This window comes from Apus apus, chromosome 8 (assembly GCF_020740795.1).
Source record: "Apus apus isolate bApuApu2 chromosome 8, bApuApu2.pri.cur, whole genome shotgun sequence".
Lineage (NCBI taxonomy): Eukaryota > Metazoa > Chordata > Aves > Apodiformes > Apodidae > Apus > Apus apus.
Window position 1 is genome coordinate 3,359,366 of NC_067289.1, and position 13,408 is coordinate 3,372,773.

Consider the following 13,408-nt stretch of genomic DNA (forward strand, 5'->3'; position numbering starts at 1 on the left):
AGCCCCACAGCAACCTGCTCCTGCAAGGAGCTACTCCAGGCTGTGACTGACAAAGGAGCTGCCACTACCATCCAGGAAAACCACTGGATGCAAAGATCCATTCATCCATGAAACCTCCTCTCTCAGGTCCAAGGAAAAGCACTGCTGCTCTGCAGGTGCCATCCAGCTTCCCACAAGCCTGGGGATGGTGGGCTCAGGAACAGAAAGGCTGATAAAGTTTTATACCAAGATGCTATTTATTTTCAGCAGTCACAGTCAGCTGCATTGTATCTAGTCAATCCATGTGTGTACAGGTACAACAGTTAATTAAAAAAAAAAAATGAAGACACTAATAAATTAAGTACATTTAACTTACATGGGACAATGGTCACTGTGACAGGGGTAGTGAAGGCTGGATCTGCAGTCAGTCATCTCCTCCAGGATGCAAATTCCATGTAAGAGGTCTGGAAAATCCCTCTGGACCCCCCTCCCTGCAGTCCTCATCCTGCATATGTTCTAGACCATAACCTGAACCAGCCTTGGAGAATGCACATGCTGGCCTCTGAACGTCCCCTTTTCACAGGGCTCTCCACACTCCTCCATCCTCCCAACATCCAACACTTTCCTTGTTCTTTCACTACACCACTTCATTGTTCCTTATTCTAATACACAGAAACTTTTCTATCTAATATAAAAGTAGAGTTCCTAGAGCCCATCAAAGCCACATCCAACAGCTTTTTGTGGCACTTAGCTTATTTCAGTCCTTCCACAGAGGCAACTGAAGGTGACAGCTTTTACAAAAACAGAACAAGCTACAAACCTTTCAGATTTAATACAGAGATTTAATAGAGTCCCCAGACACTAATGCTCCATCTGGAATCCAGTGACTTTTGCACCTTCATGAGAAACAGAAGATGGATCCCACCCCAAATGTAAAGGTAAGAATAGGTATTTTCAGAAGTCTTTGTGTGACCCAAGCACAAGTAACAGTGACTTTCAGAGAAGCTTGTTCTCCTGTATTGCTTAAATGCCTTGAAAACATCCCCCACATCGGGGTGGGGAGTGTGTTTGCCATCCCATGCCTTAAGCAATGCCTACTGCAGGATAAAGAAACTCTGGAGCTGTGACATGAAAATAGTGATTGACCTTCTTAGCATGTGCCATAGCAGAGTACAGAGGAAAAACCACAAGCCCAACCTGTACCGACCCACAAGACACCAAAGCCTCATCAGCTGAGCAGAGGGCCAGTCCTCTGACTTCCCCCTGGAAAAGCTTCTAGAGAGCAGAGCTGTTGCACGAGAACTGCAGTTCCTGTTCACAAGGAGCTGTGTTCACACCTGTGGAGCCCATTAGTCTGACTGTGCCAGCAGCAAGGCAGGCTGTACAGCCAGCCACGCCAGGCCTTAGGAAAAGGGATTGCTGGGAGCCAGCAAGCCCTGGCTGGGAGCCCATCACACACTGACAGCTGCTGTTTTGCTCCTGTATATGCTGACCATCCAGTCAGAATGTAAAAACAAGGTGGCATCTGCAAGGGTTTTACTGTACAGGTGCAAGGGGAACAATAACCCTCCCACGACGGGTGCGCGCTGGAGCTCTGCGGTTGTTGGCTTCTCTCTGAGGAGGTTCAACCTGAACAGACTTGACCCTCTTCCGTACCATTGGGAAAGGATGTGATCCTTGTTTGCAACTCCCTTGCTCCCACTTTCTGTACCAGGTGGAAAATGAGCTTCCTGGTTCTGCGTTTTATCAACCCCAGAGACTCCTGTTTCCACCTGCCTCTTTTGTTGATGTTTCCAGCAGAGATCCAGCTCTGCCCTGCTTCAGTCTGTGTGACTGTCCTTCTCATCTTTTGGGAGCAGCAAGCTCGACCTGGCTGGAGTACTGGTGGCTCTCTTGATCACCTCCATCCACCTGGCAAGAAAGGACATGAAAAATGCTCAGCCCTTCATTCACAGATGCATCATCTTTGGTTACGAGCTGCACCCTTTTCAAAGTTTTCTACTTTTACAATTATTTTAGGGAACTAATTCTTCAAAAACGTTGCTTGAGATGCAGTAAATACAGAGCAGAACGTGGCTGCCTGTCCAAGTAACAGCTTCACAGTGCTTTGTGCTCCAGAGAGCTCACAAATAAGTGGTACTCTCCCAAGGAGGGGGAAGTAGGTGACACCTTCTCAATGAAACCACACTCCAAAGCATCCAGTACCACCCTGCAGGGCAGAATACAATGCGAGGGTTTCCAACAGCTGAAGTTCTGTTTTGTACCTGATGGATTCACTTTGGATCACATGTGGAAGCCCCTAACAGCAAAGCTAAGCAGAACTGTAGAGAAAGCAATGAAGTGAAAAAGAGCACTGCATTTGTTGCTCTCAACCTTGTGTTACAACCCCTGTTTTCAGAGACTGAAGAGGAAAAGAAAAAAGTATCCTTGCCAGAGCTCTCATGAACTAGAAATCTGACTCCACAGCCCTTCTACCTGTGCTGCTCCCCAGCTCCAAGGAAGCCCCAGACTCCTAAGACCAAGCAGAGCCCAGAGCTCTAGATGCAGGCACCAGCTCTCCCCCCGAAGGAGGCCAGTTTGGCAGAGAAGGCATCGATCCCTGAACATCATCAGTAGGAAGAGGAAGGGAACTTCACTACTGAGAGTGTGCTGCAAAGTCACTGGGACTAGGGGGCAGTCAGGAGGAAAGAGAGGGCTGTGGATGATGTGGTGAGTTAACAGCACGTTACATACCAAGACAGACAGAGAAAGCAGAAAATTACCTCTCAAAGGTGTATTTGCTCTCTGCCCTGAAGAAATACACATGGGACTTGAACTGCAGCTTGAAGACAAAATCCTTCTGAATGCCATCTGCCTCCAGAGGGGAGCTGACTGCATAGCCCAGCAGTGGGAGACTGGCCAAGGGATAATCATCCTGGAACAGACCAAGAGCCCAGCCCTTAGTGCAAGGCATCCCCTGCCACACAGCTCAGCCCAACACACACTCACTCCTCTGTGCTGCACAGGTCAGGCCTTTGCACTTTTATTTAGGAGAGAATGGGAGAAGGAGCAGCCTTTATCTTTTGCAAGGCCTCTGATAGCTTATGATTCAAACTTCCCCCAACTCCTTTCACTGTTTTTATAGTTATTTGCTTCTGTTCCCTGCCCACTACTGCCTCCTGGGCTGCCCCCTTCCCCCCCTCCACACTCTCTAGAACAACAAACACAGATCCAATAGGCAAGTTAAAATATCCCTCCCAAAAGAAATGTGCCCTGAAGGCAAGAATAAACACAGTTTATTGGGTTCATGAGACAAAAAGGCACAGGTTGCAGTGCATCTCAGCTGGTTACTGTACAGGCACTGAAGGCACCATGGGCAGAAGAATCCCTGATGCCTGTTCCAGTGTGCTGAAGCCCAGCAGGGACAGAAATGGAGACAGACTGACCAAGGGCTGCCCATGCTTTCACCTCTGTGAGTTAATGGACAAAGAGACATTTCAGCCCCCACCCACAGAAGGTCAGTATCATGATCAGGATTGGAAATCCTGAAAAAAATTCTGCAAGAAGGGCCCGTGGCCTTACAGAGACTGGTTTGTTTACAAACTACCTCTTCTTCCACTTCAAATAGCAGTGAGCTGCACCCTGAGCAGAAAGCCACTGACCCCCTGGCTCCCACCAACACCCCAAGCCCCATCCCCTCAGCTACATTTGCTCACCTGATGTGTTTTGTAGAAGAACAAGCAGAAGTTGGTGAAGACAACCCACAGTTTCTGCCAGCCATTGCTGTTCTTGAACTTCCTCAGCAAGTATCCAGAGAGCTGGTTCTAGCATGGAATGACAAAAACACTCTGTGAAACCCCAGCTCACTGTCCTGCAGGACAAACCAGCTGCCCCAGATAAAAAGCTTGAGGCTGCCCTGCTATAAACTCCCCCTCCTGCACTTACTCCCCTGTTGTAAAAGCCCTCCCAGATACTTCACATGGTGACTGAGTGACTTTGCAGCATCACTAATTCACAACTATCACCTTATGAACTAATTAGTGATTTCTCTCCACTAATAGCAAGTTCCCCTTCACATTGAAGCATCTCAGCACAGTGCCAGGCAGCACACAGGAGGGTGCTGCACCCTCCAGCAACCACCCTCCTTCCCAGCCTACAGTCAAGGGACTGGTGACAACCACCAGGGTGGCCATCCCTTCAGCCACCCTTTTTCACATGCACAAAAAACGACCTAGAACAGATTGTGCAGGAAGGAAAATAAAGCAGAGGAGGAAACAGAGGGTGCCAGAGCTGTGGACAAGCTACACGTGGCAGGTAGGCAAAGCCAAGCCCAGCATGGCAAGCAGGGAAGTTGGACATTGCTGCCTTGGAGTCAGAGTCATCAAGTGCTTGTGCAGCAGGGTAAGGAAACCTGGGGCATGGAATGACAGCAGATGGATTTTGTAATTAAAGACAGGACACGCAGCAGTTCTACACAGGGAACCATTTTGGGAAGCAGAACTAGGAGGAAATCCTGTATCAGCAAGGGAACATGAAACCTGCTGCTGGTTGGATGGGGCACCCTCACACTAGCACACATGGGCTGCTCACAGAGTGTAGGAAGTGAGCAGCAGGACATTTTCCTTGGCATCCCATGGCTCCTCCCCACTAGTGCAGAACTTGAGAGGCATTTTTACCTGGATCATGCACAGGTAATCAGACAGGGATAGGCTCTGGTTCCGGTACCAACAAACATGGGTGATTGTGTTGGGCCGTTGGGCCTGGCCCAGCAAATAGCGAGGAGGAAGCTCTGGAGAAACAGCAAGAGAGCAGAAAACTGAGCAGAGAAAAGGGGGAGAGAAATAGAAAAAACAGAACATTAGGATGAGAGAAGTGATGCAAGAAAGATGTCTGTTAAAGGAAAACGGATGGTGGGAAAAAAAAATGATGGTATTAGAACATGGAACAGATGGAAGCAAGGGAGCTGCAAGAAGTCGCACGTGTGATCCCAGAGCCTGTAGCAGGGTGGTCTCATTGTCCAGGTACAGACCAGCCAGAAAGAACCTTTCCCAAGGATACCAGCAGGGGAAGGAAGGCTTGTCCCCACCAAGAGAAACCACTTTCTTTGCCAGCTGAAGTGCCCAACTTCTGGCCCTTAAGCCTAACATCTGCCGAACTTCCTTTACTGAGCTGATGGAGAAGCTCTCCACATCACTGACACCCAGGGAATTCCATGTCTGACTTAACTCCCTCCAGGAAACAAAAAGTGCCTTAATGGCATGGCATGGAAAACAGGAAGGTACAAATACATGGATTCAGGGCTCTGCCCCATTGCTGTTTGTCTAGTTAGTGACCTCCATTTTCTCTTCATGGTATTTAGGGTTCTTCCCACTTCTGGAAGTCTTCCAAGCATGTTTGCCTCCAGGAAGGTGTCCTACCCAACTGACCTTGCCCAGCTGCTGCCTGAGGTGAAAGCACACTGTCAGTGCAAGCAGCACTCTGCATAAGGAGCACTGAACAGACTCAAAGTCTGCAGGATTCAGTCCCCAAACGTGCCACCATTGCTGCATCAAGCCATGCCCAGTGGCAAGACCCCAGGTAACAGCAGCTCAGCAGGCACATAAGAAATCTCTGCTCAGCATAACATGACACTGCCATAAAATGGCACGTCCTAAAGCTTCCTGCCCTGCCAGAGACAGAAAGGCAGGGGAGTCATATTCCCATGGAACTTAACTCTTCTTCACAGGATGCCCAGGGAAGCTGTGGCTGCCCCATCCCTGGCAGTGTTGAAGGGCAGGTTGGATGGGGCTTGGAGCAGCCTGGGCTGGTGGGAGGTGTCCCTGCCCATGCAGGGGGTTGGATCTGGATGATCTTGAAGGTCCCTTCCAACTCAAACCTTTCTGTGCTTCTATGATTCCTAATTCTAGGTGCAGTACAGCAGCTAACCAGACCTCAGTACAGCTGAGTCCATCTCTAAAAGGAAAATACCATGGCCAGGTATCTTATCCTCCAGGGTTTCCTTTCAAACTCCCCTCCTTCCGTGCCTTTGCCGAAGCCCGGCTGCCAGGAGAGCAGACACACAGACATGCACAGAGAGGGGCAAGCAAGAGGCCTTTTAGTGGCCCACGCTGTGCCGGGATCAGAGATGCTGCCAAGGGATGTGGGAGATGGAGTGGAGGCCAAGTGAGTTGGGATGGAGAGAGTGAGAGGTTGGGAGCTGTGCCCTGTGGGTACCTCGACAGCCACACTGTGGTCAGTCATGGAGACGCTGGTGTTGCGGTACCAGCACACGTGCATGGTTGTGTTGGCACGGTGGTGGCTCTGCCTGTCCAGGGAGCTACGAGAAGAGTGTATGTCATCTTCAGACTCCTGCTCTAGAGAGACCTCATCAGAGGATCCTGAGGGAGGAGAATTCAGCATCGGTTTAAAAGTGTGCAATAAAAAGAGCCAAGGGAAGCAGGGATTCCTGGGGGAAAAAAAGACTTCTCTCCAGCAACGGTCCTGTTTTGAAATGCATTACATGGCTCCTAAAGGCCACCCTGAGCAGATCATTTTGGCTCTCATGACTGGGGCAGCTGACTCAATACTGTGTAAAACAAACAAACAAAAATCCTCACACTTCATCTTCAGTGGATTCTTAGTGAGGAATAGGAAAAAGTGCTCCAAGAAGGGATACTACGTGTTCCAGCACATCCGTAACACCAGCAGGGACAGGCACAGAACACTGGGCTATAGAAGAACTTGCTGATCTCCAAAGACATCAAAATTCTGGACAAGAAAAAAATACTACAGGGTTATGTTGAGAAAAATCTATGTAAGAGACAAATAAGGATCTTATAAAATCAAAAGCTCTGCAAGTGGAGCATCTCTGCTGCATTAAAGCTGCCTGAAACATCAGTCTAGGAAAACAAGCGCATTTCTTCAAGTTAAAATAAAACAAGAGCACAATAACTCTCCATCAGCACATGAATTTTAAAAATACTCCATTTATGTCACCAAGTTCACAATAGGACAAATGAAAAGGACATGACAACTGCTGCTTTTCAAGAAGGCAGGAAACACCACTTACTGTTGGAGCGATTGCATAGAGAGTTTTCCAGAAGCATGTCAGATTTCTCAGTAGATTTCTTGGCCATTTCAATTGCCATGTTCAGGTCTTCCATCCACTTCCCCATCTCCAAGCGAGTACTGCAAGACAAACAGTGTGAATGGAGACCCCCTCCAGCCTGGAACACTAGGGCTGGTTTGCAGAAGAAAGGCACAGCTCACTGCCCAGTACAAGCAGCAGTCCCTTTCCATTAAATAACTAAAAATAACATTGAAATTCCTCCATAGCATGATCTTTCCAGACAGGAACCTGACCTCATACAACCTTCACTGCTGCTACTTCATGTCTAATAACACACCATTTGGTGAGATAAGTCATGGCTTTCCAGAGGACACATGAAGCACCCCCTTGGCTCTGTACCACATGATGGAACAGGAACTTTTCGAAGGCATCTACCAAACTGACAGGGAGCTGAGGAAAATAAATGTTACCTTGCTGCCACCACTATGGTTTTTTGTGCTGAATAGATGGTGAAGCAGTGTGGGACAGCCCATTCATTCTCACTCTCCTCCACCTGCAGAAAAAGAAAAGGTTTTTCTCATCACTGCTCAGTGAGAGATAAACCCCAAAACTGTCTTCCTTGGCTGGCTAGAAATCCACAATATGATTACAACCTGGGTGCAGTAAGTGAAAACCAGCTACTCTTTTATGAGTACAACCTACTTGGAGTCTATTTTGGCTCTACAGAATAAACTAGATTGTGCATTTCTACTGGCACCATCTCTAGCTGCACAGCACCACATCCACCAGAGCAAGAACAGGAGGGTTCTGGGCAGGATTCAGCTCATGACTTACCGGTGGGTCGAGCACTATCAGCTGCAAATCAAACACAGAAAGAACAATCCCATTAGAACAGGGGGGGTTGGGAGGCAGGAAGACTGATTATATGCCTTGGTGTGTGTATAGGGGGAAAAATTCCAGAACAAACCCCTTGTTTCCAAATCAGCCTCTCACAGCAGCATGAAAATCAGTTGTCAAAAGGGTGTGCTAGCTGTTTTGAAAATGAGATGGGAGGAATAACCTTATGGCCTGCAGAGAAGTCTTTGTTTTGCACACAGGCTGGGGCAAATGAATGAAGGTCCAGTCCACTGGCTGCTGGCACTAGCCTGGGAGCAGCTGCAGCCTTGGTCCTCATGCCCTGAAGAAACTGCCCCAACTTGCCTTAAAGCAAAGTCTGTGATGTAACTTGAAACCACTTACCAACATGCCATGCAGAGGAAGGTGTCCATGGATTTTGAACTGATTTGTCCCTGTAACCCCTTTGCTTGTGTACAGTAACATATCTGAGAACTGAAAAAGGCAGGAAGGACACAATCAATATTCTGAAGACAGCAGGCCTAGGGCCAAGTAGTTTTTGCTATCTTTTTTAAAAACAGTTGCTTAAAGGTCAGTATAGATGCATGAAAAAAGGCCATTTCTCAGTCAGTTTGCCCCACTTTGCTTAAACCCATTCTTTCATTTATTTAAAAGAGAGGCAATCTGTTAAATTCTGTTAAAACTACATGCCATGAAGGCAACAAGCTGAACAGACAGTATTTTCACAGTCCCACTAACTCAAAATCCCCCAGAGCTCAGTTACAATTGCTGATTTTCAACACTACCACATGAGAACACCCTTTCACAACCACTTTATCTTGAAGACTTTGGGTTTATGGAAATGAGAAGGAACACTCACCAGAAAGAACATCCGCTGCTGTAAACCCTTCTTGGTGAGCTTGTACAAGCAGCCTTCCCTGATGAACTCCTGCAGCAGAAAACAGAAAGCTAGGCAAAGCTCTTCCTTTCCCAAATACAGAACATTTTAATGGTTTTGGGTTGTGGGTTTTTTTTCCATCCCAGAGTATGCAGAGGTTGATTGGTGCCCAGCAATGATCTCTAACAGATTTGTTCCATGTTATGACACCTGCCCTGCTGTTTTGTGAAAGAATCAGCTCCTTGCTGCAGCCAGCTTTTAAATCAGTGAAGCAAGAGAAGGAAAACGAGCAGAGTTCCTGTTGGGACACCAGCAGTTCACCTATCACACTTACATCCCACTGTAGTGACTGCCATAGCACCCCACAAGCACCTGTGATGCTCCTTTATTTATGCTCAGTATATCTATCAAAAAACAAAGAAACAAAAAAAACCAAGCAGGAACTAAACAAACTCTTAGAAAAAATAGTCAGTGACACCAGTTTTGCCCAGTGATGTGGGTCACTACTGCTACATTCTCTGTGAAGTCCCAGTCCACAGACAGAGCTTGCATGAGGCTGCACAAGTAGACCTGGGAGTGGACTGAGTACATGACATACTGGTTCACACTCAAACACAAGAGCACAGGGCCCAGCACACCCAGCATCTGCTGTAATGGCAACACCAAACTGCAGGCAGAGTCTAAGCAGAGGCACTGGAACAGGGTTGCCTAGGGAGGCTGTGGATGCCCCTTCATGGCCAGGCTGGAGAGGGCTTTGTGCAGCTTGGTCTAGTGGAAGGTGTCCCTGTGCTTGTGGGGGGGTTGGAACTAGATAATCTTCTAGGTCCATTCCAACCCAAACCATTCTATGACTGATTTTTGATCAGGACATCACCAAGACCTCCACTGGACCTACTATAAAGACAATGACACAAAGCCTTCACAGTCACCTATCAAACAAAGAGGCAGTGCTGGCAAATACATGGTTGAAAGGCACTTCCTGGGCCATAAAACTAATAAAAGCTCTCAAAACTCCAGAGAGGTACTTACCCTCCCAGGTGCTGTGAGGTTATCTATACCAATCAAGTCGTGCTGCAGCTCTGTCAGCTTCTGGAAATTCTCCAGGCGGATCAGACTGTGCTGCAGCTGAGATGTCATTTCTGTCACCTCCTTCAGTGCATCTGTAAGGAAAAGGGCACCAAGGGGGATCACAACAGAGCAGACAAACCCAGGGCACTAATTTCAACCCTGGAATATTGAATCTGAAATTTACAGCCAGACTTAGAAGAGGACAGAATAGTTCAGTTGGAAGGGACTTACAATGATCATCCACTCCCAACCTGCCAGCTTCTTCAAATGTATTTTATAGCTACCTAGGGGCAAAGTGAAGACTGGCAAGCAACTTCATGGTGCTTCCTATGCCTCTGGAAATGACTGCATACCTCAGATTATGCACATAAAAGAAGTATTTATCATGTAGCCAAAAGTAAATGAAAATCATTTAAGCCAACTCTTTCTGCCAGAGATTACTTGAGAAATTAATGGGATTTAATCTTCAAGTTTTTGACACTACAAAGGCATTCTTTTTTTCTGGTCACATTTTTATTTATAAATGATGAAAAGTTCATGAACAGCCTACTATATTCTCCACATAAAAAAGGGCAAGAGAAATGGACTAAGTTTCCAGCTTTAGCTGAAACCTTAAAATCCACCAAGATTACCATGAGAAAAACACTTTCTGAAATGGCAGAAAAAGCATCAATTCTCTGCAAAAAGGACAGTCTGCATCTAAGTTATCTTTTGCATTTTCCAAACTAGCAGTTAAGGCAATTTTCTGCCTGTTGCTAAAAGCTTCAGAGCCCTGCACCACAGCACTGTAGGAGGGTAATGAAATAGGGTACCAAGAAACTGAAAGAAAAACAAAGTTGAAGTTTTGTGGGTTTTGTTTTTGTTGTTGTTTTCTTAATTACACTGCCTCCTGCCAGTTCTCTGCTGTTCTACTTGATATATTCTGTTTTTTTTTCCCCAGGATATTTAAATGACAGTGTTCACTAAGCAGTTTTGTTTTCAGCAATCTAAATTTCTGTGTACTTCACAGACCTGCAAGTGAGATGTGGAGGGGTCTTGAGTGGATATAAAAAGCATTCACATTGACTTTGTAGGCCTAATGCTTCTTGTCTTCCCCAGGGAACAAGAACAACAGGAACATTGTGCAGCCTGGCCTAGTGGGAGGTGTCCCTGCTCATAGGGATCATCCCTGATGATCTTTAAGGTCCCTTCTAACCTTCACCACCCTATGATTCCATGAAATGGGAATGGGGTCCTGGCACATTTAGAGATGAGTGCTCACTCACTCCTGCAATCTGCAAAGTCCCGGTGCTCTGCTGTGTAGTGCTTGCAAAGTCTCCCCAGGATCAACTTGTAGTGCATCAGCCTCTGGATTGGCTTGAGCAGAAAGGTGTTGAGGGGCAGGTAGCAAACTTTCTGCAGCTCAAACTCCTTATAAACCATTTCCAGCTTCTTCAGGCGTTTAGTTGCTTTCTCCAGTTCTGTCAGGACCTCGTCATGCTTCTGCAGGTAACTGGTAAACTCCTGTTGAATCAGACAAAAAATGTTTTGGGTCAAATAAAAGAGTCTTTAATAGATTCCACAGTGAATAAAGGAAAACAGGCACTGCCTGCTCCACTTTTGTCTCTGACCATGATTAGATAAACCAAGATTGCATATATTCTCATAACTATTATTAAAAATAGCATCACAACATTATACGCTGATTAAAAATATTTATAATTTGGACTGAAACAATCTTGTGGAACAGTGACTCTGTAGGGGAGGAGTTGGAGCTGTGCAAATATGGAAGAGAATGTGAAGGAAACAAAATCATTTTTCTTTGTCTTCTGCTGAATAACCAATGAACAGCCTTTTCTCAAGGTAAACATAGGTGGTTAAACAAACAACGGAAGTATAAAGCCTTGCTCTAGGTAGGTCATTATGCTTTCATTTTAATTTTTTTATCAACAAGAATTGTTTGTAAGTCACGTGGACATTACTAATTACTGAACGTTGAACTCTCATCCTTGAAAAAAGGAAGAAGTGACTCCCTGATCCTGAGATTCCATGGTTTGAATCCTCCCTCTACCTTCAGAGTGCGCATATTCCTGAGCATGACGTCTCCGATGCGCTGGTAATCTCCCTTCATGTGAGCATTGGTTTTTCCTTCCCTGAAACACACACAAGGAGATGAAACAAGAAGGTCAAGCACACAGGAGACCAAGAAATTTCAGCTTCCTCCCTCCATCTTCCCCTGCACTTCAAAACAGAATATTTAAGAAACACTTCCCAGGTATCTGCGTATTTTAAAGACAGATTTAGTAGAATGAAGGGAATGACATGAATCCTACTCTCTCCATTTTTAGTCACTTGACATTTCCATTTCACTGTTAGGGTTGAAAACTTGGTGCAGTTAAATATGGAAGCTGTATGAAATAACAAAGCCATGCTTAGAAAAGTGAGAAAAGAACAGGAATGTATTTGTGTGAAAGTCCATTTGGGAGTTTAACCTCTCAGACTGTTCAAGGGCAGGTTGGATGGGGCTTGGAGCAACGTGACCAGGTGGGAGGTCTCCCCCCCCATGGAAGGAGGGGGTTAGAACTAGATGATCTTTAAGGTCCTTCCCACCCCAAACTATTCTCTGGTTCTGTGATGATGAATGAGCATCATAACATGACCCCACCTGAATTTATTAATTGATTTTTGTTCTTCCTTAGTTATGTTAACCACTTCCATTTGAATTATTCTCATGTATTACATCTCAGGTCAGGAGAAAGTAATCTAAAGGTTAAAAGACTAAAGACATGATCTCTGAAATAAACTGTGTTGCAAAAGATGAACTCTAATCTTAATTACCAAAAAGTGTTACTTAGATTTTTCACCTGGAGATTCATTAACTGGAAGGTACAGAAAAACACCCCCATTATTTGTTTGACCTCGTGTTCCTCCTCTTTTCTAAGGCTAGAGACACAACACCAGGTCATATTAACAGTTGGACTGTATGATCCTAAGGGTCTTTTCCAACCTAAATGATTCTGTAGTTACAAAACCCTGGGTCTGGTGTAAAATTCATCCAGCTACAGGATATTATGTACAAGGCAGTGCTTGAAAAACGGGCTTTTCAAAATGCATTCGGTATTTCTTTAAAACCGTAATTTATTAGAAGACTTTTTCCTTCATTTCATTTAAGCAGAAAATACCAGTTCAAAGCACAGTTTTGCCATGAGGAGGCAGGAAAAGGTCCCCAGGCTGGCTGCTCAAGCTCTGAACTGTTTGCACTTACCAGAGTGACAGTCTTTGCTCAATCTCTTTCAGAAAGCCTCGATGAAACTCATAAATTGGGTCTATGTTAGAGAAGAGTAATGTCATCAGGCCCTCTGGCATAGCATTCTCCTTGATGACTGCACTGCGAAACCACTGCCAAAAAACATCACAAATAATGATACATTTCTCTATTTAAGCAATTAATTACTAGCATAAAATTTTCTGCTCCTGCAGCGATGGGGGAGAAAAAAGTGTGTGAACAAGGAAAGAGCAGGAAGGAAGGAGAAGTGTTTAGGAAAGATGTAATCTGGAAAGAGGAAAAAGATGTAATGTTTTTCCTTGCCAAACATGAGAAATATGAGGCTTCTTATTGGGTA

The 13,408-nt window shown here is 45.7% G+C and overlaps 1 protein-coding gene across 7 annotated transcripts in view; it reads right to left on the minus strand.

The window, feature by feature from the left end:
• Positions 1-217: 217 nt before the first annotated feature.
• Positions 218-13,408, minus strand: part of FARP2 (FERM, ARH/RhoGEF and pleckstrin domain protein 2) — a 62,561-nt gene continuing 49,370 nt past the window's right edge. For 3 of the 7 annotated variants that reach the window (XM_051627012.1, XM_051627015.1, XM_051627011.1), the window contains 12 exons: positions 13,051-13,184; positions 11,857-11,938; positions 11,072-11,309; positions 9,768-9,898; positions 8,721-8,789; positions 8,246-8,335; positions 7,477-7,559; positions 7,007-7,125; positions 6,172-6,335; positions 3,675-3,782; positions 2,742-2,893; positions 218-1,890 (listed from right to left, as the gene is read on the minus strand). In XM_051627012.1, coding sequence (XP_051482972.1) covers positions 1,800-1,890; positions 2,742-2,893; positions 3,675-3,782; positions 6,172-6,335; positions 7,007-7,125; positions 7,477-7,559; positions 8,246-8,335; positions 8,721-8,789; positions 9,768-9,898; positions 11,072-11,309; positions 11,857-11,938; positions 13,051-13,184 — 1,461 coding nt within the window. In that variant the 3' untranslated portion in view covers positions 218-1,799. Of the gene's footprint in view, positions 1,891-2,741; positions 2,894-3,674; positions 3,783-4,634; positions 4,775-6,171; positions 6,336-7,006; positions 7,126-7,476; positions 7,560-8,245; positions 8,336-8,720; positions 8,790-9,767; positions 9,899-11,071; positions 11,310-11,856; positions 11,939-13,050; positions 13,185-13,408 lie in introns of those variants that run through there. The other 4 variants (XM_051627014.1, XM_051627013.1, XM_051627017.1 and 1 more) reach the window with 4 other exon arrangements.